Source organism: Bubalus kerabau, chromosome 18 (assembly GCF_029407905.1).
Source record: "Bubalus kerabau isolate K-KA32 ecotype Philippines breed swamp buffalo chromosome 18, PCC_UOA_SB_1v2, whole genome shotgun sequence".
NCBI classification, from domain to species: domain Eukaryota; kingdom Metazoa; phylum Chordata; class Mammalia; order Artiodactyla; family Bovidae; genus Bubalus; species Bubalus kerabau.
Genome location: NC_073641.1, coordinates 43,912,173 through 43,937,865, shown reverse-complemented (window position 1 = coordinate 43,937,865; position 25,693 = coordinate 43,912,173). Strand labels below are relative to the sequence as shown.

At 38.4% G+C, this 25,693-nt stretch overlaps 1 protein-coding gene across 4 annotated transcripts in view; it reads right to left on the bottom strand.

Moving 5' to 3' along the window:
- DROSHA (drosha ribonuclease III) overlaps positions 1-25,693 on the bottom strand; it is a 124,210-nt gene that overhangs the window by 45,761 nt on the left and 52,756 nt on the right. For 3 of the 4 annotated variants that reach the window (XM_055555023.1, XM_055555024.1, XM_055555025.1), the window contains 7 exons: positions 18,987-19,156; positions 13,871-13,995; positions 12,149-12,248; positions 10,297-10,404; positions 4,180-4,287; positions 3,505-3,643; positions 3,099-3,159 (listed from right to left, as the gene is read on the bottom strand). In XM_055555023.1, the coding sequence (XP_055410998.1) occupies positions 3,099-3,159; positions 3,505-3,643; positions 4,180-4,287; positions 10,297-10,404; positions 12,149-12,248; positions 13,871-13,995; positions 18,987-19,156 (811 nt within the window). The remainder of the gene's footprint in view (positions 1-3,098; positions 3,160-3,504; positions 3,644-4,179; positions 4,288-10,296; positions 10,405-12,148; positions 12,249-13,870; positions 13,996-18,986; positions 19,157-25,693) is intronic. The other variant, XM_055555026.1, reaches the window with a different exon arrangement.

Below are 25,693 nucleotides of genomic sequence, written 5' to 3'. Positions count from 1 at the left end.
TTTCATCCATCTAAGTCTGCTTCCTAAGAGGGACAGGCCTGACTGTTCAACTTTTCAGTGCCCCGGGTTAAAATGCAAGCCTCTCTCAAACAGTCTCCTGTACTGGCTTTCAAAATAGAACCTGCTGTGCTTCACACGCAAAGATAAGCCTCCTGAGAGCAACATTAGAGCCTCAGCAGCCATCAGGCATTTACTTCCATTCCATTTTCCAGGATGTTAATGAGTTTATTTGGACCCCGCCTACTTCCTTCCCAGATTCTTCAGGGGCTCAAGGCCACACAAAAGTGAAAATATTAATGTATGAAGGTAGCTTTTAAAATCAAGAAGTAAGATAGGGGAAGTTAACACATCTAGCTAGGGAAAACAGGTTAAGAAAATGAGATAAAAGGCATCCAGTCTGAAAGGATGGATGTGAGAGTTGGCTAGATGGATGTGAAAAGGATGTGAGAAAGATGGATGTGAGACCATAAAGAAAGCTAAGTGCCGAAGAATTGATGCTTTTGAACTGTGGTGCTGGAGAAGACTCTTGAGAGTCCCTCGGACTGCAAGGAGATCAAACCAGTCAATCCTAAAGGAAATCAGTCCTGAATATTCATTGGAAGGACTGATGCTGAAGCTGAAGCTTCAGTACTTTGGCCACCTGATGCAAAGAACTGACTCACTGGAAAAGACCCTGATGCTGGGAAAGATTGAAAGCAGAAGGAGAAGGGGACAACAGAGGATGAGATGGTTGGATAGTGTCACTGACTCAATGGACATGAGTTTGAACAAGCTTTGGGAGTTAGTGATGGACAGGGAAGCCTGATGTATTGCGGTCCATGGGGTTGCAAAGAGTCGGACATGACTGAGCGACTGAACTGAACCGAACTGAGTCTGAAAAGGAAAAAGTAAAATTATCTCTATTTACAGGTGAAATGATCATCTACATAGAAAATCTTAAAGTGAAGTCAAAGTTGCCCAGTCGTTCTGACTCTTTGTGACCCCATGGACTGTAGCCTCCAGGCTCCTCTGTCCATGGATTCTCCAGGCCAAAATACTGGAGTGGGCAGCCTTTCCCTTCTCCAGGGGATCTTCCCAACCCAGGGATTAAACCTGTCTCTCGCATTGCAGACAGATTCTTTACCAACTGAGCTATCAGGGAATCCCAGAAAATCTTAAGGAATCAACTAAAAAACTATTGGAGCTAACAAATGAGCTCATCAAGGTTGCAATATACAAGATCAAAATAAAAAATCAACTGCATTCCTATATGCTTGCAATGAACAATCTCAAAATAAAAATTATAAAAATAATTTCATTTAGAATAGCACTGTAAAGAATAAAATACTAAGAATAAATTCAACAAAAGACATACAAAATGTGTACTCTGGAACCTAAAAAACATTAGTAAGAAATTAAACACAACAAATGAGAAAAAAAGACATTTAATGTTCAAGGAACAGAAGAAGTATTAAGCAGGAGACTTAATATTAAGATGGTAATCATTCACAAACTCACCCATAGATTCACCACAATCCCTATCAAAATTCCAGCTAGCTTCTTTGCAAAAGTTTAGCTAATTAAAAAATTCATGTGGAAAGGTAATAGGCCTAGAATAGCCAAAACAATCTTAAAAAAAAAAAAAGAAAGCTAGAAAAGGGGTAGTTTTGCATTTCTAGGCTGCAAAACTTATTACAAAGCTACAGTAATCAAGACAATGTGGTACTAGCTTAAGGTCAGGCATACAGATCAATGGAATGAACTAAGAAGCAAAAATACACCCTCATATATACCATCAATTGATTTTCAACAAGGGTGATTTCAACCAAGGTGATTTAGTGGGGAAAGATTAGCCTTTTCAAGAATGGTGGTGCTGGAACAAGTGAATATCTGCAAGCCAAAGAAAGCAGCTAGACCTCTATGTCATACCAGTTCTAACTGAGAACAGACCAAAGATCTAAATGTGAGAGAAAAAGCCATAAAGCTCTTAGAAGAAACAGACGTAAATCTCTGTGACTTTAGAATAGGCAATGGTTTCTTAGACATGACACCAAAAGCAAAAGGAACCAAAGTAACACAATTTATCTATTATTTAGAATTAATCAAAACTTCTGTGCTTCATTAAAACAGTAAAAAGATGATCCACAGAATGAGAAAAATTTTTTTTACAAATCATGTATCTGATAAGGGATTTGTATCTGGAATACATTAAAAAAAAATGATTGTAACTCAATAACAAAAAGTAACTTGATTAAAAAATAGAACAAGGATCTAAATAGATATTTCTCCAGCAGAGATATATGAATGGCCCAAAAGCACATGAAAAGATGCTTAACATCATTAGTTATCAGAGAAATACAACAAAACCACAATGAGATAATATTTCATATCCACTAGGAAGCCCAGGTTCAAAAAGACAGATAATAACAAGGGTTGGGAAAGATGCAAAGAAACCAGAACCTTCATATATTGCTACTACGAATATAAAATGGTACAGACTCTTTGGAAACAGTCTGGCAGTTCCTTAAGGGAAAGGTGAAACAGAGTTACTATATCATCCAGGAATTCAACTTCAGTTATATACCCAAGAAAAATCAAACATGTCCATACAAAAACCTGCACACAAATATTCATAGCAACATCATGCAAAATAACCAAAAAGGAAAAAGAACAAATGACCATCAATCTGATGACCAGATAAACAAAACGTGGTCTACCTATACCATGGAATATTATTTGGCAATAAAAAGAAATGAAGAACTAATATGTACTACAACATGGATAACCCTTCTAAGCATTACATAAAGTAAAATAAACCAGTCACAAAAAAACACATATTGTATGATACCATTTATACAAAATGTTCAGAATAGGCAAATTCACAAAAATTAAAAGTGGATTAAAAGAAGATTGCTGGTTGCCTAGGGCTGGGCAACCTGAGGGAAATATGGAGTATGGGGTTTCCTTTGGGCATGATGAAAATGCTCTAAAATTAGACAGTGATCACAGGTACTCCATTTTGTGAAGATACCACTGAATTGTATGCACTTTAAATGGATGAATTGTATGGAATGTGAATTCTATCTCAACAAAACTGATATAAAAAAAATCTACTTTACCTTGAAGGAGTTGGGTCATCTTGGCCAAGGCGTGACATAATATTTATTAAGGTGTTAATTCCTATTTTTTAAAAACAATCAAAAGTCAATATTGTTAGAAGCATTCTAGAACCATCATATGACATCCAGAAAGAAAATTATTCATCTCACTCCAATCTGACTTGCATGTGGACAAGTTTGATCAACTTAGTTACTTTAAACATTATTTGATAGGAGAAATTAAATCTTCTCAAAAATGCATTCACTCTTATTATAATGCTGTGCTCAAAGTAAATGTCATTACATATGAGTCAAGAAGCAGTAAACACTGACAGAATGAAACAGTTACGAGGGAACCATTCCTGGCGGGGATTTAATTTACAACAGGGGGCACAGAACAAAATAGGAGACTGCAATCCAAACGGACCTTTTTTCCGCATGTGCATGTGATGAACTTTTCTATCTCCATATTTGGGCTGCCGAATCCCACAGTTAGACAGAGAATTCCTGGCATGATCAGGATTCATTCCAAAATTTAAGTGATGACTTGGGTGGGTCATGGCCAGCTAAAATTCCAAAGACATAAGTTCAGTTTTAAAAACTCAGCATAAAAAAAATTTAATAAAAACCAAACAAACAAACAAAAAAAAGCATAGAAGCACCATCACAAATGGAACAGGAAAGAGACTTGTTTATCCAATTAAATTTTAAGCCCCAAACTTTCCATTTTCTCCAGTGTCAAATTTCCAGAGCTTTGGTCCAAGCCCTCTTCTGCAAACAAACCTAAAAATCCACATCTTTCAGAGAAGAATTAGAATACACAGCACCTGGAAAGAGAGTCACAAAAGAGGAAAAGATGAAAGAGGTTGGGTTTGACAGGCAAATCTGGAAGCTTTGGTCTATTTCTTTAGAGACAGTCTAAAAAAAAAAAGTGAGAAAAGGGGTTTGAAAGTGGCAATCAGAGTAGAGTAATGGAGAACACTATGCTTCTAGACACCCTCATCCTCTCCAGAATAGAGATTCTCCATATTCCACTTGTAACCTGCAAGATGAATTACTCCTATCTTGTTATTATATAAATGTACAGGAGAGTAACTCTCACCTGTAACAGACAACGATCTTGGAAAGTATATCCTATCAACTTGTCCAGATGCATTAGGCACTGGTGGTAGCGAATATGATGGGTCAGAACTGGCAGCATCATGGCATGCTAGGAAAAAGCACATTTCAGTATGTTTAATTCTCTAAAAATGTATTAAAAACATTTCATTCATTTTACAGCAAACAAAAAATATTTTTACATCCCAAATCCCATCCGCCAAAGTCTTAAAACAGTGTACTGGCAGCATGGCACCCTGGCATAGCCTCTGTGAGGGGCAGCGGACTAAGTTGTTAGAGATAGTCTCTAGAACCAGAATGCCTGGGTCCAAATGCTGCTCTGTCACTCACCCATCCTGGGACTTACGGTAAGTTACTTAACCTCTCTGTTTCTGTTTCCTTGCCTGTAAACTGAGGACAACTGGTGTAGGTACCTTCAAGGACAGTTAAAAGGATCAAATGAGTAAATACAACAGGCTGCTTAGAAGAGGGCATGTGTGGCCCTCACTAAAGTAGGAAGAGCCCTGGCTCATTAGCAGGCAGCAGTGTAGCCTTGAGGAAGCCACGAGAATTTCTGTACCTCCTTGTTTCTTTAATTCTAAGGGAATGGATTAGGACTCACAAATTCTGAAACTTTGTCAGGGTCAAGGCCCTTCTGAGATCTAAGGAAAATGAGTCTTTCCCCAGAAAAAGGCCTGTGTGCACAAACACGCAAAAATTTTATGGAATTTTAATGAGTTCACAGATCTCTAAAGCCCATCATTAGCCTCTGGGTAAGAACTTCTCAGCCAGATGATCTCGAGGGGCCATTCCAGGTTTAACAGTCAATCTAACATTATGAGGATAACTTTTATAAAAACCATCAATACAGTTAAATCACCTGAGGACACAAAACTTTTATTTCAATCACTTTTCATTTGGCTATAGATTCCTTATTGGGAGACAATTTCATGGAGAGCGTATCTTTTTCCTTTTTTTAATAACGTTTCCCTAGAAATCAAGAGAATGAAGAAGTCATTCTTATTCATCAGAACCTGGAGGATGGGCACAGCCCACAGAATGACTGACATGTGCTTTCTATCATTTTAGTCTTTGAAGTATTTTAAGCTGACATTATTTAAAAATACATGGTAATGGATTTGCTTGAAATTACAGAAATCAGTTCCCTGTATTAACTTATAAAGAAAGATTAGTTCTCCCAAAAAGGATCTTTAATCAACAGAAAGTCTTTCTTTGCAGTTTAATTCAGTAAATATGTATTGAGCACCTCCACATGCAAGGCTTATAATAGCTGTGGAAAAGAAAGAAGATGGAGACTCTCTTTTCGCCCCCGGGGGCTTCCCAGAGATATGCTATTCTGATTCGAATTACTGGCATTTTGTCCACTATGTTTTGATCCATGCTGTATTAAAAAACACAATAATAAGGAAACAAAGTATGTGGCCAAAATATAATACAGTTTCCCAGGCATTTCAACTGCATGGGACTCATGGGTATTGAGGCTAAGCACTCAAGGAGGATGGGTCATGAAGACTACGAAGTGTAACTATCTTTCTAAAGTATGAATTCAAACCGGTGAGTTGTTTTCATACCTCCAGCGAGGAAGAATCATTACCTGTTAAGAAAATACCTATCTTCAGAGTATGCTGATTATTAGAAAATAGTCTATCCCTCTGATCTACCCCAGAAAAGAACAAAATACATTTAATGGCAAAGTTCCCACATCTTCTCTTCACCAAACTAAGTCTTATTTTCTTTACCCTTTACTCACATGAAACAGCTGTGAGTCCCTTCATCACTTCCTCTAAACTTGCTCCAAATAGAGCCAGGTTCTCTTTCCAAGTAAGTATGGTTCTTGTGAACACCACGGAAAGGTAGGGATGACCAAGGTCCATTTTGTATCCCTGACAGGTAAGTCTCGAGGTTCTCTATAAGACTCTGGCTCAGTTTGTTAAATGATCAATCTTTGCAATGTTGAGACCACACACTATCACTAAGCATCTCCCCTCATTGTATTCATTTCTAGAAATTGCTTTCACTTTATTTACTTGTTTTCTTTATTTATATTTGGCTGTGCTGGGTCTCAGTTGTGGCACGTGGGATCTTTGATCTTCAATGTGACATGCGGCATCATTTTTTTAGTTGCAGCAGGTAGGATCTAGTTTCCTGACCAGGGATCAAGCCCAGGGCTCCCTGCTGATCCTGCATCCACACACCGTGAAGTTTCTCCATCTCCTCCATCACTTGTCCAGGCTCATTCACTATTACCGTCGACAGCATTGGCAGCAGCAGAACATCATCACATGTTCCATCACCTTGTCCTTGTACTTTAGAATCGTGCTGCTGGCTGAATAATTCATGTTGTAAGAACGAGTGACGTCTACCACCTTTTTTCCTCACTCCAGTCTCTCAGTTATTTTCACTTTTGTTTCCATCATTATTGCATGGTGCTTCTTAGCAGTACCAGCTACATCGCTGCTACTTTTTTGTTGCTCCCAGATATCCGGGGCTTGAAATAAAGATACTATACCACTGTACTCTATACAGTACTATATAGTAAAGTACACAAAAGCACATCTACCCATAGAGGATGCACACACGTGACAATGTACACCAGACACATGAACTAACTTACCTGGCTGAACATTCAAACACACGTTTGCATCTTTCAAAGTTCACAACTTGAAGGTTTGTATGTAGTGGACTCACTGTAGCCCAAACACAACTCTCTGTCTACTCAGCACTCACCACCACTCTGTTCTTCTTTTCAATTTTCTTCAGGCACCCTGCCTTCTAGTTTTCTCCCGTTTCACATGGGCCTAATACTGGTTATATGTTAAACTGACATAGTTTCTTTGCTCCTTCTTTGACGTCTCTGTGTGTCACATTTATTCATCCTCCATTCTCAGGATTCAGTTTATTGATTTCCATGGACCTCCCGCTTGGTAGCACAGGGCACAGGTACCTACTCTTCTAAGTCACCAAGTCAACACTGGTGTGCAAAACCCTGTTCTTAAAGTACAGACACCACAGAGCGATGATACTTTTCCTCTTATGAGTCATAATGCTGAATTTCTCAGCCTCAGTATCAGGTTTTGATTCCTGCTTTTTCTTCTGTATTACCCGGAATTCATTCTAACAAGCGGTTACACTGAGAAAATCTTTCAACAGTTTCTCTCTAAACATGGTTCAAGTCTGTGCTTAGCTGACATGTAATTCCAGGTTACAGGACCACCTCTACGTTTTCATTCCTCCTAACACTGGTTGGAGCATATCAGGTAGAATTTTCTAATCTCATAACAACCCTAGGTAACCGCTCTGGTTGGGAAATTATGCTTCCAGAATGAGAAGCTGGGACTCAGGTTGCTCTGCCTTAGTTTCAACACAATAGTTTTATTGCCAGTGGCAGCCAGACAGCATCACAAGGCTTTTGCCAGCAACCCACCAGCAATTATTATTACCCCATCCGGCCCCCACCCCAGGATTTCAAAGATGCACTCAGCCATTTTCTCTTAAAACTAAGTATGAGTTCATTTTTCCACAGGCTTCAGGGTTACTCAGAGTATTCCATGTATACATTTCATTTAACTGCTATTTCTCAGTCAGATTCTTATTCTTCATTACCAACAATACTAACCACATTTACTTCATATTACATGCCACCTGAGCAAACCCTAGGAGATGGTGAAGGACAGGAAAGCATGGTGTGCTGCAGTCCACAGGGTCACAAAAAGAGTCGGACACAACTGAGCAACTGAACAACAACATGTCTCCTGCCATCTTATTTGATGAAAACACATGAAAATGAAAACATGTATTCTGAGATAAGAAATTATAGTTAAGAGGCAATATAACTTGTAAAAAAAATAGGACTGGAGGATGGAAGCCTGGAAACAGCAGGAGTCCTCCACGTGGAGGAACCATCATTACACAAGAAGTATTCACCTTTGACGAAGTCCTACTCAGGAACCTTGTCTCCAACCAGTCAAACACAGGAACTGATTGTTTTTGGCTATGCGCATGCTCAGTCACTCAGTCATGTCCAGTTCTTTGAGACCCCATGGACTGCAGCCCGCCAGGCTCCTCTGTCCATGGGATTTTCCTATCAACCTCAAAATAGAATGTAAAATGTAATATATGCAGAGAGCAAGAGACGATAACCTAGTCATCCAGCTGCTTCCAATCCAGCTGGGAAGCCAGAGTCAGGTGCTTGTGACACAGCTGAAGGACATAAAACTACAGGGTTCATTCAGGACCCCTATTTGTTTTACCAAAAGAAAGGGTAGAAAGAGCTCAATGTTTTTTAAAAAAAATTGTGTTCAGTGGAACTAAACTTATCTAGGAACTGCTCCACAGACAACGGGACACTCCCTCCACACCCACTAGTCACCAATCAATCAGTTGGTTGGTTTTTTGTTGTTTTTTTTTTATCTTTTTACAAATTAGGGTTTCACAGGGTTGTGTTTAATAAAAAAAACTTCACAGTTAAATCAAAAACGTAAGTTTAAAAACCACTGAACTAGAAGAACTCTAAGATCCTTTCCAGTTCTCAAAGTTCCATAATTTCAGGATCTCTTAAACAATCAACTTTGACATCACTGAGATCAGCAGATGGCTGGACATTCCAGTCACTGTTACTACAACGTCTTAAGCAGCTATGTTGGGGTTACAGTGCTATGTTGGTTTTGGAGAAACACTAGCAAGCTGAAAAAATGGGTATTATTACAGCTCCAAGTGGCCCTAAGAAACAATCAATGGAAGTTAAGATGTCCACTTCTGAAAGCATTTACAGTTAAAAAAAATTGGTCAATGGGTAATATAACTGAGGACTTTTTAGACAGACTGGCATCCACTACAGATGATTATTTTCAAACTACTTAGCAATATTGCATCAATAGCAGTTCATCTGAGCAAAAAAACATTTAGCTTCACATGGTAAATGAATTACATAGCAATTCCTCTAATGATAGGATTAAATTCCACTGTTCAATACAATAATTAAATGCCAGCATTGATTTAAAAAAAAAAAAAGCAACTCATTACAATGAAATGAATACCTAAGAGTGTCTGGACTCATTACAACTCTTGCTACCATCACAAGAGACAAGTGGCAGCTTGGAATATTCTTCCAAAAGGCTAAACATAAACACAGCGAACTACACTGACCCCAGTCTGCGTAATCATTTCCTTTACTTAATTCCCATGGAGTGCAACCAATATCAATCATAACAAAAGAATCAAGTGAAGAGTCAAAGAATATGCTGGATTTGAGGGATGTCTCATTTGGTAAAAATTCACATTTAAGGAAAAAAATACCTCTTAGTGAGCCAGTTATATATTGCTGAAATGTTCCTCTATTAAGTCTACCCACCATCCCTGTAAAAATGGGCTGGGCTTCCTTGGTGGCTCAGTTGGTAAAGAATCTGCTTGCAGTTGCAGGAGACTCAGGTTCAATCCCTGGGTCGGGAAGATCCCCTGGAGAAGGGAATGGCAACTCACTCCAGCATTCTTGTCTGGAGAATTCCATGGACAGAGGAATCACTGAGACAGAGCAGACTGTAGACTGGCGAGCTACAGTCCATGAGATCCCAGAGTCAGACACAACTGAGCGACTAACACGTCACAAAGAAAAAATACTATCCTTTGGCTCAAATATGTATACTGTTTCTGCTCATTTAATACTTTCAGCTCTCTGCACTATAAGTCTGGGTTCTCAGTCTGGAATGTTTGTACACACCACCTTCAGGAATCTGCCTGTAGAGCTGCCGGAGTATCTCTTTTGACAGGCACTTACCCACATGCTCAAACAGGCAGACACATTTGAAGAACAGACCTGCCTTCCCTCAAAGTGCGGAGACAGAATTAAGCACTACTAAGTCAGCGTCTCCCATGCCCCCGCCATGCACACGCGTGTGCACCACGCACAACTAAACAAGACAACATGAAAACTGACACAAAAACAGAACCTAAATAATAGAAAACAGTGTACTGTTAATGTTCCATTTAGCTACAAGGTAATACATTCTGCAGAAACTTCTCAGAATTAGGAAGACTTCAGTGCCAGATGCCTTTTAAAGGAAGAGACGTTTGGGTATAATTGTGTTCTCAGAAGCGTCATCACCTGACAGACATCAGAACGGATGCCAGTTTTCCAGAAGCCTTGGCTACTCAGCTCCACTGTTACTTCTCGCCTCATGGTATTCTTCTGTCGTATTTTCTGGAGTGCTTCCTAGAAAAGAACTCATTATGATGAGTAACCTGACAGTTCTAAAGCAATATTAAGCCAAACAACAAGCATTAGTAAATTAGCTGGATTCATTCACCCTTACATTCAGGTAGTCAAAATTCTTCATGCCAAATTAGATTTTTAAAAAATAGAGAAAGGCCTTGGGAATAAGCCAGCTTTTCCTGGTAAATGGAGAAGGAAAAACTAAACTAAAGAAGCTACTCTGGCAAGTTCAAATGAAAAATGTTCTTTTGGGGACTTTTTGGTGGTCCAGTAGCCTCCCAATCTGGGGGGTTCAGGTTCAGTCCCTGGATGGGGAGCTAGGACTCCACATACCTCACAGCCAAAAAACCAAAACGTAAAACAGAAGAAAAATTGTAACAAATTCAATAAAGACTTAAAAAATGATCCTTGTCAAAAAAAAGAAAAATCGTGAAAAAAAATGCCCTTTAACTGAAAAAGAAACAAAATGTGGTGTTTGGAATCTGAAATCTTCATGTAAAAATTATATTTAAATCAAGCCTTATGTTAAGCATTTACATATAAGAAAGACAATCAGTAAATTAACCAGAAACCCATGTAATTCTCAAAGACGCCTTCTAATTTGCAAACCCTGCAGCAAGGGTATATTTTATTAAAACAAGACAATGATTCAAAACTGCTGCAATACGTAAACAGGAATTGACTCTTCCCTTTTACCGCCACCCTTCAAATAATTAATGATAAAAAATAATTTTATATTTGTATGTTTATTCAATTGAAAAAAAATCTCATAGAATTCATAATAACAACAGGAACCACCACCACCTCCATCACGGATTAAGTTACTAATACAGGCCAGGTAGCTCAGATAGTAACGAATCTGCCTGCAATGCAGGAGACCAGGGTCCTATCCCTGGGTTGGGAAGATCCCTTGGAGAAGAGAATGACATCCCACTCCAGTATTCTTGCCTGGAGAATTCCATGAACAAAGGAGCCTGGCAGGTTACAGTCCATGGGGTCGCAAAGAGTCTGATATGACTGAATGACTAACACTTTAACAGGCCAAACACCACTGGAGGAAAGTTAAATGGAATGTCTCCAAGTCCACACCATCACCCTTTTCCCTGAGTGCGCTGACAGTCTCTTTCGGCCTTGGTTCCATCTTTCATAATGAAGCTGACTGGCTCAAGTCACAAAAAGCGACAATGTCAGAATTCAAACACTTTTCTCAGCTTCAAAACCTTGCTTTTACACAATGCAGCAGAATAAACCCTCATTAAGACAAAATCTATATTGATACTAAATCCATTTATTTTTTATTCTTAAATATAAAACACAAGTGACCCTGGAATATAGATAATACTACCCATTAGTAAAGAAATACGGAATTTGGGATATAAAGTCTCACAAAATCAGTTCACCATACTAAACTAACAGATATATAGAAGATAATCTTTTACAACCTAAGACCAAGAAACTTGAAAATGTGGTCCTATGGGAAGTTTTAAAATTAACTTCTTAGAGAAGCTATATTCATTCCCAACATCTATTAAAAAACTGGCCTTTTTAAGAAGAAAACACGGTCCCTTAGCTACTGAAAGATGAGAAAAAATCAATCAGTATACTAACATAAGGAGGGGAGTGAAGTGTGATTTTTTTTTTAAGTATCTTTCCATCTTATTCTAAAAGTGTGGTGTAACAACAATCTCAGATAAACCGGAAGTACATCATCATTAGCCATAGGTGAAGAGGGTCCAATACCAACCTCCCTCTGTGCCAGCTTCTGCTTGTCAGTCTGTTTGACTTTTGGACTATTTGCTAGGAGGTGGCGAAGCTTAACATAACTCTTCCACAGTTTCTGGTACCTGAGGAAAAGGACAGACGGACATCTCAGACGAAAAGAAAGCAAATCTAAAGTGCCGTAAAGCCAGGTGTTCTCAGAGGCCTGCTTGATCATAAATGCATTCCTGTGAACATCCTTAATGGCTTCAGACCTTCATTCTAAGGAAGGACGTGGTCTGGAGGAATGGAGCAGCTGGATGACCAAGAGTCATCCGGAATCTATGAATAAGCTGATCATTGCCTACATGGGTTGAAAACGAGGTGTCACTATACAGATGAATCTCTCTGGAGGCAATTCCAAGAGAGACGCACAAAAACCGGAAGAAACATGTACGGTTTCTCACTGTTACCTCTTTGAAAGTAACACATTTAAATACATGCTTTCTGATGTTTGTTGAAAGAAAGACCCCTTACTCAGCAGACATTGTCAGTGTCTGAAACGCTTTCACTGAAAGTAGAAGTTGGAGAAAATGAGAAAAGAGAACCCTCCTCATGATAATACCCAAGATACACAGATACTTACATCCATTTTTCCACTGGGAAGGGAAAGACAAATGATGTATAGCAATTTGTATATACCATGACAAAAATAACCATCTTTGAAGCCAAACATGTTATAACCTGGATCAGCCTAACGAGTAAGTTAAAGTATCCTGAGAAGGAAGAGAATATACAGTTTTCTATCAATTCACACTCCTGCCAGCTGAGAGTCCACATGAGCCTAATCCATTCTACTCACACTTTTCTGGCAAGAAGGGACTTTCCAAAGATTTTCTGTTATATTGAAACTGCTCCTTTCTTGGCCTTTGCTGGGTCTCTCCTTTCTGATAACATTTTTTATAGACAATGGAGGAAAGAAAGAAGTACTTACACAGTGCCTGGCTCATTGCTTCATACTTTTATCCAATGGGAGGGAAAAAAAGAACAAAACCCTTTAGCCTCTTCTAATATATCAGCCAGAATTGGATTTATGAATTGAAAATCTCCCATGCCCTTTTCTCCCATTATGAAACCTTTAAAAAAATTAAATCAGGAAATGGTTTGTTTGACAAAGTAGGGAATCTAAACACTCCTGAAGACTCTAATGGTGCTATTTCCCTTCCCACACATCCTCATTTTCTCCCAGCAAAACACTAATGTGCCAGTTGGAAAGTAACATCAATTCTAAGAGCCAAAAGTCATGGCTTCTCCTTCAAATATAACCCTTGACTTTGCATGGGATGTTGAGCTCTTACTAAGATGTCTCCCCAAAATCAGAACTCTACATCAATGCAGCAGTGCTAGGAACCAACATGGTGCTACTTTCCTCTAGAGAGCACTGAAAAAAATAAATAAAAATAGTAAGTTCTACAATGATGGATAAAGGAAAATTCCTTAAAGGTTAAAAACATACAGGACTTATATTGACCAAGACTGCTAAGGATAATCTATCGAATAATATGTAGAGAAAATAATTCTTCAAGAGCTACCACAACTTGTTTCATTTGGTAACCTAATCTTGGAAACATGTAACCTAACATGGAAACATTTCATTTCAGATCTTAATTTTTTAAAAGAAAAAACTCCACTAAAGGGGATTCCCTGCTAATTTCAGCTGTTAGTAGAAGATGAAATTGGCTAAGACAAACACCGAGAAATATCTTACTGTGGGTCTCCAGCATAACTCAACTGTGCAGGGCGTATCCCAAAGTGAACGATAATCGGAAAAGTAATCACATCAGGGTTGAATTGTTCACGATCCAGTTGATCGATGCGGACAGAGCTTGGTTTCTAGAGAGAGAGAAATCAAAGCCATTTATTCCCTTAAGAAGTCTTTAAGTATTGACTTTAATCTAAGTAGGGAAGAAATTAATCGGATTTTTCCCTAGGAAAGCCTCATCCCCAAAGGGAAAAAAATGTCATTAAAAACCTTTAATCATAGCAACTACACTATATAAAAACTATAATGTCATCCCCGTAAATGAGTCTGTGCCATTCAGCATAATGAACGATGATTCTGTCCTTTTCTGCCATCCACATAGAAACCTTTAAAAATTAAACTTTTGAAAGGACACCTAGTCAGATATAACTTTTCCTTAACCTCTCCAGAGGCACAGAGGGAGTATTCCACACGACCAAAAGAGACACGCTGGCTTATTCTGCTTTAACTGCACATTTCAAATGGAAAGCTTATTTCTATTCAGCAGGCACAGACAGATGCCTCTATATAATTTTTTTCCCCATTAGTTCTCTGAATACGTTGTGTATTCCTTTAATTCTGTACCTTTAAATGAAAAGGTATGGTGGTACAAAGACCAAATAGTTAAACTCTCTTATTATGTCCATGGAGGCCATTCTTAAATTTTAATAGAGAAGACTCAATTTTCATAAGTTTCTTTTCCAAGTCTAATTAAAAAAAAAAAAAAAGAAGTGAACAGCTTGGTTCCTTCTTAAGTTACTAAAGTATGAGGATCCATTTGTAAAACAGCTTTCATCCTGAATACTCAAGTTTGTGAAAAGATAGTAAAATCATGGAGAATATGTTTTAGCAACTCCTTATACTGAACACTCAGGGCATTCCCTAATTAGAAGCTAAATTCTGACTAGAAGATCGTGGGGGTGTTTGGCCCAGTTGCTTCAGAGCTAGAGGCTATAGACTTGATACCCATGGAGGCTAATAAGCTTCACTGTATTGTCCAGTAATGCCCAACAACTATGACTTAACAGTCCTGCCTGGTTTGTCCAAGACACAGGGGTTTCAATGCTAAAACTGGGAAAGCCCTCAGCAACTGGGACAAGCTGGTCACCCTACCCACAACTGTAGTCCAAATAGGTGACCAACTATTCAATAAAAAGATCTGTGCAAATTCATCCACATTAGTGAAAAAAAAAAAGAAAAAAAAAAAAAAACACCTTAGACTTCAAAGAATATTTCAATGTCATTTAACAATCAAAATTTTACTAGCATCTTGAAAAGTTGACCTTTGCTCTCAAAATTAATAACTAGGTCAAAAAGGCCAGGTTCTCGCCTCTAAGTCAAAACCCTTTTATGTTCCTTCATGCTCTTCTGCCTACTAGGACCACAATTAAAGTCCCTTCCTGCCTCTGCAGTCACCACAGACCAGATTATGCTGGGCTTCTCTCTGGCTCCATGCTATAGTATCAGGGTTTCCCAGGTGGCACTAGTGGTAAAGAACTCTCCTGTTAATGCAGGAGATACAGGTTTGATCCCTGTGTCGGGAAAATCCCCTGAAGGAAGGCACAGCAATTCACGCCAGTACTCTTGCCTGGAGAATCTCATGGACAGAGGAGACTGGTGGGCTGCAGTTCAGAGGGTCACAAAGAGTGGGACACAACTGAAATGACTTAGCACGCATAGTATCAACAGAGTAAATAGTGATTTAAAATATTTGTGTGTGTGTATGTGTGTGTGTGTGTGTGTGTGCATGCACGCACGCACTCAGTCACTCAGTCATGTCCAATTCTTTCCAACCTCATGGGCTGTAGCCCACTAGGCTCCTCTCTCCATGGAATTCTCCAGGAAAGAATACCGGAGTGGGTAGCGATTCCCTTCTCCAGGGGATCCTCCCAACCCTGGGATCTGCATTGCAAGAAGATTCTTAACCATCTGAGTCACCAGGGAAGCCCTTTAAAATATCTGTACTATTTCTTATTTATAGGGGGACAGGGGATGAAATGAGTTCTAGACTTGGCCACACCCTACAGTATCCATCATACTATTTTTATATTAGAATAAAATACAGTCTCACCAATGACCAAAGTGTTCCCTAGCAGAGGCAAAGTACCTGGGGAGGGAGATTAATTTTAAATTCTGCAGCAATAAAGTACTTAATGGGACCATAATGATTTGAAATTTTTAATAAATTCCCCAATATCCTTATCACTGGGCAATCTTTCAAAGCAAGCACTTCATAGGACAAAATATAGTGCTATGTCTATTCTGTCCTATTCTCAACAGGATATAATGAAAGAATGTTTCATGATACTAAGTTTTCAGGACACTTTTCTCCTCTGCACTAAGACTAAATAGCAAATACTAAAAAAAAAACAAAAACAAACAAAAAAAAAAAAAAAAACTACCTTAAACATGTCCCAAAGCTTGGCACCCAAACCTAACTTTCTTATTTCCAATTACTTTCCAGCATAAACCTTTCACCCTGACTAACCTGTGTTTTCCTCATTATCTTCAAAACTGGCCACACACCAACTCAAGAATGTTCATTCAAAGGTGCCAATGATTTATACAATTCCTTGATTCTTTAAAGACCACAGTAATGTTTATGAAGCATCCCTGGGAGCCTGGCCCAGTGATCTCACCAAACACTACAAGCTTTCCTGACTGGCTTTTTCAGAGATTGGTCCATTGATTCAATAATTCATCACAGACTCCTTTCATATGGATATGCTGTGCATCTGCAGCTGGACAAGCATCATATACAATCTACATACTTCAGTAGCACCTGGCTCACGTAGTGGCTCCTCAACAACTGAGATGAATGATGATCACGGCAATGGAGTAAATATTCTCTATGCCACTGGCTCAAAAACGAGCAAGAAGCGAACCAGAAGCAACTGGGGAATTTTTTTGACTACAGGTCATTGAGCCCCGTTACCTGGAGTACATGGGATGGGGTCCATCAGGGCATTCTTGTATTTTCAAAAGCTCTCCAACTGATCCTAGGAGTTCAGGAAATTTTAACCATGCCATAGAAGGGAGTCCCAGGGTAAAAGTGCTTCCACAGTAAATCATGAGATTCTTCAAGGGGACCCACCAAGGTAAAAAGGATATCTCCCACCACCATCACCCCCACTCAGTCCTCTGACCCAACTATAAAACTAACAGAGAAATGTAAATTCATGCAACTGTTCAAAAGAAGAAAGAGTAAATCCACAGTCACACTCTCATAGTGCTATGATTTTGTATATTTCTTTTACTCTAACAATTATCTGCGTGGCTTAGCAATATAATAGTAGAAATTGTATAACTTTTTTAGTGTTAAACAAGTCTCATGTTTAAAGACATTTTTATTAAACACTTTCACTTTCTAGATTTGTTTAAAATAATCCGCATTAGCTGGAATGTCTGATTTGCAAATAGCAACATTTTGTTTGTGCAGATGTTACTGTCATGCTACAAAAAGTTGATTTAGAGTTTTTATTTTTATGAATCAAGGCTATTAAGCAATTTGGCAGCCTTTCTAAAACAACAGCTTTGTTTACTTAGATTACTCTGTTTCCTTATATAGTAGTATTTTAATTCTCCACTTTTGCAAAACTTTATACAGATAAGATACCAATATATAACTACTTTATGAAATGATAACATATTTTAGAGGAAAATAAATTAATAATAAAACAGCATGCTCTTTATCAGAAAAAAAAGCTACCTATTAATTATTTGCTTTTGATTTTTATGTTTTAACTTTAAAAATGGACATTAGAAGCAAAATTTAAAGAAATAAATTTAAAAAACATTAATAAAAATTAGACAAAGGGTGTCAATAAACTAATATCAGAAGAAAAACCTTAAAGATCAACATTTAAAATATCAAGTTTTGCCAGAAACCAAAATAAAAAGAAAACTGAGCTAAATAGTATCTATTTTTTCCCTACCAAATTGACAACGTTTTTTATTAAACTAGTACAAGCAGTATGAAGAAATGGTCAGAGTGTGAATTTTACAACTCTCTGGAAGGTAATTTATAAAGTATCCAAAGCCTTAAAAATGTATATACTTCAAGGAATTAAATGGACACATTCAAACAGAAATACATACATACAGAAAACATGTTTCATCACCCATATACAAATTCAATACAGCATTATTTGCTATAGCAAAAATCTGGAAGCAACTTAGGTGCCTGATAATAGGGGGTTAATTAAGTAACAGTGGCTTTTTTTTTTAATTACATGCCTAAAGAAATGTAAAACGAAGGAAAAATAATAACTTTGTGCTTCTTGTTCCTGGAGGAAGATAAGAAGGAAAAAGTCTGAATATTAATATTTAATAGTATGATGCCAATTTTTTTTCAAAACAATATGAAATATGTCTTACTAGAAAAGTGAATAGTATCATCTCTGAAGAAAGGAATTATGGGCGATTTTTCTCTTCTTTGGGCTGTTTTTCTCTTTTTCTAATTGTAGAGAAGATCTATTACTTTTATACTCAGAATAAAATTAGAGCTGAGCATAATCTAAAAACTTCAAAATTCTCCATAATAAGCAGAATAAATCTACTAAGCAGATGAATGGGGCTCCCTTGGTGGCTCAGAGGTTAAAGCGTCTGCCTATAATGCGGGAGACCTGGGTTCGATCCCTGGGTCGGGAAGATCCCCTGAAGAAGGAAATGGCAACCCACTCCAGTATTCTTGCCTGGAGAATCCCATGGATGGAGGAGCCTGGTGGGCTACAGTCTGTGGGGTCGCAAAGAGTCAGACACAAATGAGCGACTTCACTTTCACTTTCACGCCTTCGGTTCAGTTCAGTTGCTCAGTCATGTCTGACTCTTTGAGACCCAATGGACTGCAGCATGCCAGGCTTCCCTGTCCATCACCAACTCTTATGGATACATATATGCCTACAGATACGCCTATATTATAATATTTTTCTTATGTACTAAACATTTAAAGGAAAAAAATTACTCAAAGGACAAGAAACAATGAGTACTTAAATCTTTAAAAACATTCTGTTAGCATTTTTACAAAACACTCAAACCTGAAAGGAAGGTGACTCAGTCTCTGACCGTCAACACCAGCACATACCGCTCCAGGGTTGGTGACGATCATGCCTTTGCATTCTTCTGCGTATTTCTGCCACTCAAGTTCTTCCCACTGAAGCATATTGGCAATCTCCTCTTCGGGAACAAGGGCTTTGCTACACCGTAGTAAGTAGAGGAGGATCTGGTGCATAGACAGTACTTCTTTCCCTCCATCTCAGGTGACAGTGGAGAGAGAGGGAAAATAAGAGTACTCAATTAACAGCCAGTCCTCTACCCAATCAGGAAGAACAAGACAGCGAGAGAAGAGCACCTGTAAAAAGGTAGCTTAGAATTTACATCATTAAACCATTGTTTAACCAGGTGCCAAATAATAGGCAAGCCGTTTGTTTCACTGATGAACAGAGCTCATAAACCATCTCATTTACGAAAATGGCAACGACATTATAAATGATAAAAGGCTCCATTTCTGAGGTAGGAATATAAAAAAGGTGCCTACCTAAATAAATTTAAAACCACCTAGTGTAAAGAACCACAGTTTATAACATACAGAACCGTGTTATGTTTTAAATATTTTGTCAGTCTTTATAGGGTAACAGATGAAAGTGACGTTACTGATTTAAGGAAATTCTAAGCTTTTATGAGATACTTATGGATGTTTTCAATAAACTATTGTGGCACTATGGTTTAATTTTTTGGTGCTAATGTGCTGCACCTGCCATGAGAAACAGAAATAAAGAGCTTATACCAATATCATGAAGATCATTATGGAGTTGGTACATGGAAAAAATACCAAGTATTCTGAGACTTAAAGAAGCATATATTACCAAGTACAGAGGCTAAAAACAACAAAGAACATAAATAAAGTATCTTGGAAAAACTCAATTAATCTGGTACTTCGTGAAGCAAAGCCATTCATCTAATATGCACATTAATTTCAGTTTCACAGGCTTCTGCCTTCTCTTTAGGTTTAGCCTTTTTTTTTTTTTGGCCACAGTGCATAACACACGGGTTCTTAGTTCCCCGACCAGGGACTGAACTCACGCCCTCCTCATTGGAATCACAGAGTTTTAACTCCTGGACTGCCAAGGAAGTCCCTGGGTTTATTAGCTTCTTGACCAGTATGTACAACCAACTTTTCTCTGCCTAGTCCCACCCAAAAGAAGGACAAGAGCCCTGATGGTGTAGAGAACAACTCTCCCCAAGGTCATAAGACATGCTAGAAACAGTAATACAGGGCCAAACACTTGGTGGAGAAACAAGGGGACCGAGATGCTGGAGACAGGCAGGCATAAATGAGGGGGTCCTATTTGTGCTAGAAGAGTTTATGACACCCAAGGAATCTAGGATACTAGAAAATGGAAGAAGATAAAAGATTTTAATCTGAGTTTCTATGGGCTAAGATCTTAGGCCTATACTTCTAAGACAGAAGACAGTAAGGATCAAAATTTCTTTTTGATTTGTGTTTTTCTATCTCAGATGCTGCCCTGGAATTAAATGGCATTGCCGCTATACGGCTACTATATATGTAGGAATCCATTCATTTATTAATCTAAATACACATTCATTCACTCAATAATTACCAGCACCTATTATGTAGCTGGCCCAGGAAACACAGTGCTAAACAGCTGAAACTCTTACATTCCAGAGGAGAGAAAGAGACAATAAAAAACAACTCCTTAATAATAGATCAGAGATGAGGGCTCTGAAAACGGATCAAACTGGGTACCTATACATAAAAGGGTGGTCAGGAAAAATGTCTTTGAAAAGCTGCCATCTGACAGACTTGAAAGAAGCAGAGGAGCTCCACGTGGCTACCTGGGAGAGGGATGTCTCTGGTAGAAAAAACAGCCAAAGCCCGAAGGTGGGACTGATGTGTTCTAGGAACTGCAAAGAGGCCAGCATGGATAGAGCAAATTGAGGAGGAGAATGTAAGAGAGGCAGCAGGGAAATCAGATCTTGCCAAGCTTTACAGAGCACAGTAAGATCTCTGGAAGTGACTCTCAGATGGGAGCATGTTTTTCACCATTATGTGCCTGGCACTATGAATGGTCCCATGTAACAATTATGGAAAAAAACAAACAAACAAAAACATAAGCTCCGGGACTTCAAGAAGCAAGTTGGCTAACGATGATTAATCACAACAGTTCCTAGAGGAATCTTTGCAGGTAACATTCTGAAAAGAGGTAAAGACACTGAGTCTCTTTAAAAAAAAAGAAGTAACTAAAGTAGAAAATACAATCAACCTACATGAGGACATGTTTTGTCTATTCTTCTTACTATTATTCACAGCAGTAAAAAAAAAATGGTATGTCTCATTACAAAACATCTGCCTTAAAACTACAAGTCACCTTTGATTAACAAACTTCCATGGTTAAGGACATATTTCTCAGACTCTGTCTCAACAGACATTTTAATCTGCCTGCATGTGACATGACTTTCTCAATCAATGATGTTTTCCCCTTTGCTAAGGAGCCCAGCAAATCATAATGCCCCTCAGTCAGTCTGAGTCCATGCTAATCTCTGCTTCTGGGGGGAGCCTGAAGTGAGCAGGTGGACAAGAGACCTCTAAAGCCAGAGCAAGTTGACTTATACTTGCATGTGTTAACATAAGGAGCAGCAGGGATAAAGCAAATCTAGCCCTCAGAAGAACTGCCATACTGAGGAGATTCTAGGAACCAAGGAAAGGGTAAAACACAGTAAGATTACTAAAGAGCACTGTGAGCTTATAAGGATACATCAGAGGAGCAGAGTGTTGTTTTGCTATAAGGATTAGAGAAGAACATTCAGATTTTATTTGGGAAGGTTGGAAGGAGAAAAGACATGCAACTCTAGCTATACACATTGGTGCTGAAAGCCACCCCACGGTTACAAGTGGCCAACTTCAGGACATTTCAAATAAATGGGAAAAGGACTAAGGGCACTGAATTTAAAGGGAAAAGAATAAAAAAAATCAAAGAGCTACTGAGAGGGAGGAACACTTAAACCTGCAAACCAAGGGCACTGCCCAATTGAGGAGAAGAGTACCTGTGAGATAAAGAAGGAAGGCCGCCAAGAGCCCTGAGAACACTTCTGCCTAGTTTGGGTGCAAAGGTGCTGATGAGGGAGGAGAGATTTATAGCTGCATGGAACTAGAAAGAATTTTTTTTTTAAACATACACATATTAGGCGTGAGGTAATGCTAAAGGAGAAACTATAAACCCATGCTGAAAACTGCTAAATTATTTTAAAAACAGCTAAAATCTAAAAAGATAGATATTTACCAGTGTGAAAAAGTAGAAACTCAGGACAGATAACATGAGGTGAAACCCTTACAGGAATATAAGGAAAGGCAGACAGAACTAGAGAGTCCCACGGAGCCCATGGGGCAAGAGCTCCATCCCTCACACCCAGCCTGGCAAAAAGGACATTGCAGAAATATTTGTGGGATGACTTTCTGAAGCAGATAAATAATGTGGCCACTTGCTCGCAGACTGCCATGTATCTACTAATGCTAATGAATTGGCTCTTTTGGTTTGTCTGCTTTGCTACATGTTTATGTTGGGGATTTATGGAACTATGTCACTGAGGGCTAGGAAGTAATCTTTATCTCGTTGGCTGAGATAAATAGGACCCGATACAAATGAGAAATTAGAGCGGGTAAGCTAAGGTTAGCAGAAATTCTGCCAGCGCTGGGACTGGAACCGTGACAACGGCTCATTATTCGGGAAGAACTGGAGTTTGTGTTTCAGGGAATGAATCTGGACAGTCATTAATGAACTGACAGACTTTATAAACTGTTTCTTAGAGACTTAATTCTCACAGTTTATATTGCTTGATGATTTATATGGTTATTGGGAGGAGGGGCAATTTGCTAGGGAATTTGTGTTAAGAATATACTGGTTAAATAAGTAGTTCTCAAGAGTATAACACTCAGTTTTAAGAAACATACAATACTGTTGTTCCCTACACTGAGAATAACTATATAACTGCATTACCTATATGCAGACATATAATTATGTCTCCCAAATATTCCTACAGGACACCTTTATATAATCTTAAGTTTTGAAAACTTTTATTAATAGCACAGAATTTTCTCAACTCTCCACAAACAAAGCTACATTAAGACACTGTATCAATTTATGTCTTTTTCCAAACTACACTTCCCTCCTGGGAATTCTGATATACTCTCTTCTTTGGCCCTCTGTGAGCCAGAGCTAAAGAACTGCTTCTCCAAAATGAGACAATTTCCAAAAATCCATCTGCTAGATAGTTGATTTGCAAAACTGATTTGGGATTCTCAAAGCTTTACTACAGCAATGATATAAGCAATCAACAGGCTTTCCTGTAAGTGCAGCCTTTCTATCTTGAATTATGCCCTGCCCTAGCCCTGGCTATAATCAAGATAAAACCTTAAACTGGCTCTAGGAGAGTTCATATCAACTGTCTAACTACTAAAGGTGGAGGCAGGGATAAGGAAAGAAACAAAAATTTGAGAAAACTCTTATGATATCAATAAATTGGTTGTTCTGTGATTTGACTTCTGGTAAACTGACCTGCACTGAAGAATCCTTGGTTTAATCTACTAGCTAAAGTTTGGATAAATTTGTATAAAGCAACTGAGACAGCTGACTTCAAAGCAGGTCCACTGAGGAACTAGAGAAAAAGTATAATGACTGATAAACTTTCAATCTATGTATTATAATAAACTGTTACGAACAAAAAGCCGATGAGAGTAAGAGGACCACTAAATACCTGAAACACTATAAAAAAGCTGTTCATTTTCACAGGAGTTCAAGTAAGAGGCAAATATTAATAATAACAATGAGATAACTTTTTATGTATCAGATGCTAGTAAAACCCAGTGTTGGCAGATGTATCGGAAAAGGGTGGTGTCAAAAATGCTGGTTAGACCTACAAAACTATGTCCTTTCTAGAAAAAACTTGGCCAGCTCTTTCCAAATTTAAAATGTGCATACTGTCTTAACAAATAATTACTTCTAGAACTCCACCTTATAAAAACACACAAATGCAAAAGAATAGATGCATAAGACTATACCTAAAGTATTCACATGTAATGGTGTGGAGCGGGGGTGGGGGGGTTGCGGAATAGAGACTTCCAAAATACTCCTGACTACAGGAACTGTAGAAAAACAAACCCGATGTCTATTCATCTATAGAATGCCACACAAGTGTTAAAAACTAAGGCAATGTATTTATGTGTGTGTGTGTGTGTGTGTGTGTGTGTGTGTGTGTGTTAGTCACGCAGTCGTGTCCAACTCTCTGTGACCCCATGGACTGCAACCCGCCAGGCTCCTTTGTCCATGGAATTCTCCAGACAAGAATACTGGAGTGGGTTGCCATTTCCTTCTCCAATGTGAATTTTAGTAGTAGTAGTTTAGCCACTAAGTCGTGTCCAACTCTTGTGACCCCACAGACTGTAGCCTGTCAGGTTCTTCTGTTCATGGGATTCTACAGGTAAGAATACTGGAATGGGAGGGTTGCTATTTCCTTCTCCAACGTGTTTATATAGAGGATGTCTGAAACAGTTGGGTAAAAAGGTCAAGTTGTGAAACATGTTTAGTGTTATCTCACTTAAAGAAAAAAGTATAATTCTCTCTTTATAGGTTAAAACAAATACAAATCAAACCACTTATAGCAACTACTTATCCTCACACGTCTAGAAGTTGGTGTTCACTTTTTTACTTCATACACTTTTGTACTGTTTTATGTGCGCACGCGCACACACACACACAGACTGGACACAATTAAGGGCAAAGGTAACACTTCAATTTTGTGAAGAAAGAATGGTCTTTTCAATAAATGGTGCTAGTCAACTGAATGTCATATTGAAAACAATGAATCTTGACCCATATCTTATGTTATTTACAAAAACAAATCTGAGACAGATTATAGGACTAAATTTGTAGAAAACATAGGAGAGTATCTTGATGATCTAGAGGTAGGCAAAGTTTTCACAAACAAGATACAAAAAGCTCTAAGCAAAAAGGAAAACTAAGAATTAAAATTAAGAATTTCTGTTCATCAAAAAAAAAAAAAAATCACCATTAAGATGGTGAAAAAGCAATCACAGAGAAGGTATTGGCAATACATATATTGGCCAAAAGACTCATATAATAAGTATATATAAAAAATACCTACAAATAAACAAGAAAAAGGCAAATAAAGCAACAGAAAAATGAACTAAAGGCTTGAATGCAAAGTCACTTCAGTCGTGTCTGACTCTGTGTGACCCCATAGATGGCAGCCCACCAGGCTCCCCTGTCCCTGGGATTCTCCATGCAAGAACACTGGAGTGGGTTGCCATTTCCTTCTCCAATGCAGGAAAGTGAAAAGTGAAAGGGAAGTTGCTCAGTTGTGTCTGACTCTTAGCAACCCCATGGACTGCAGCCCACCAGGCTCCTCCGTGCATGGGATTTTCCAGGCAAGAGTACTGGAGTGGGGTGCCATTGCCTTTGCCTTGAACAGGCACTTCAAAAGTCAACAAGGAAAAAACAAAAGTCAACAGGGAAATGGTCTATGTATGAAATGGTGTTCCATTTCATTAGTCTTTAGGGAAATGAAAATTAAAACCATACTGCGATACCTCTGATGCACATAAGACTAGGTAACTTGAAAAAGAAAGAAAAACGCCAAGTGTTGGTGCAAATGTGGAATAACCTGAACTCTTATCTATACTGCACATGGGACAGTGAAAAGGTACCATCATTTTGGAAAACTGTTTGAAAGTATCTACAAAGCAAAACTTAAAAG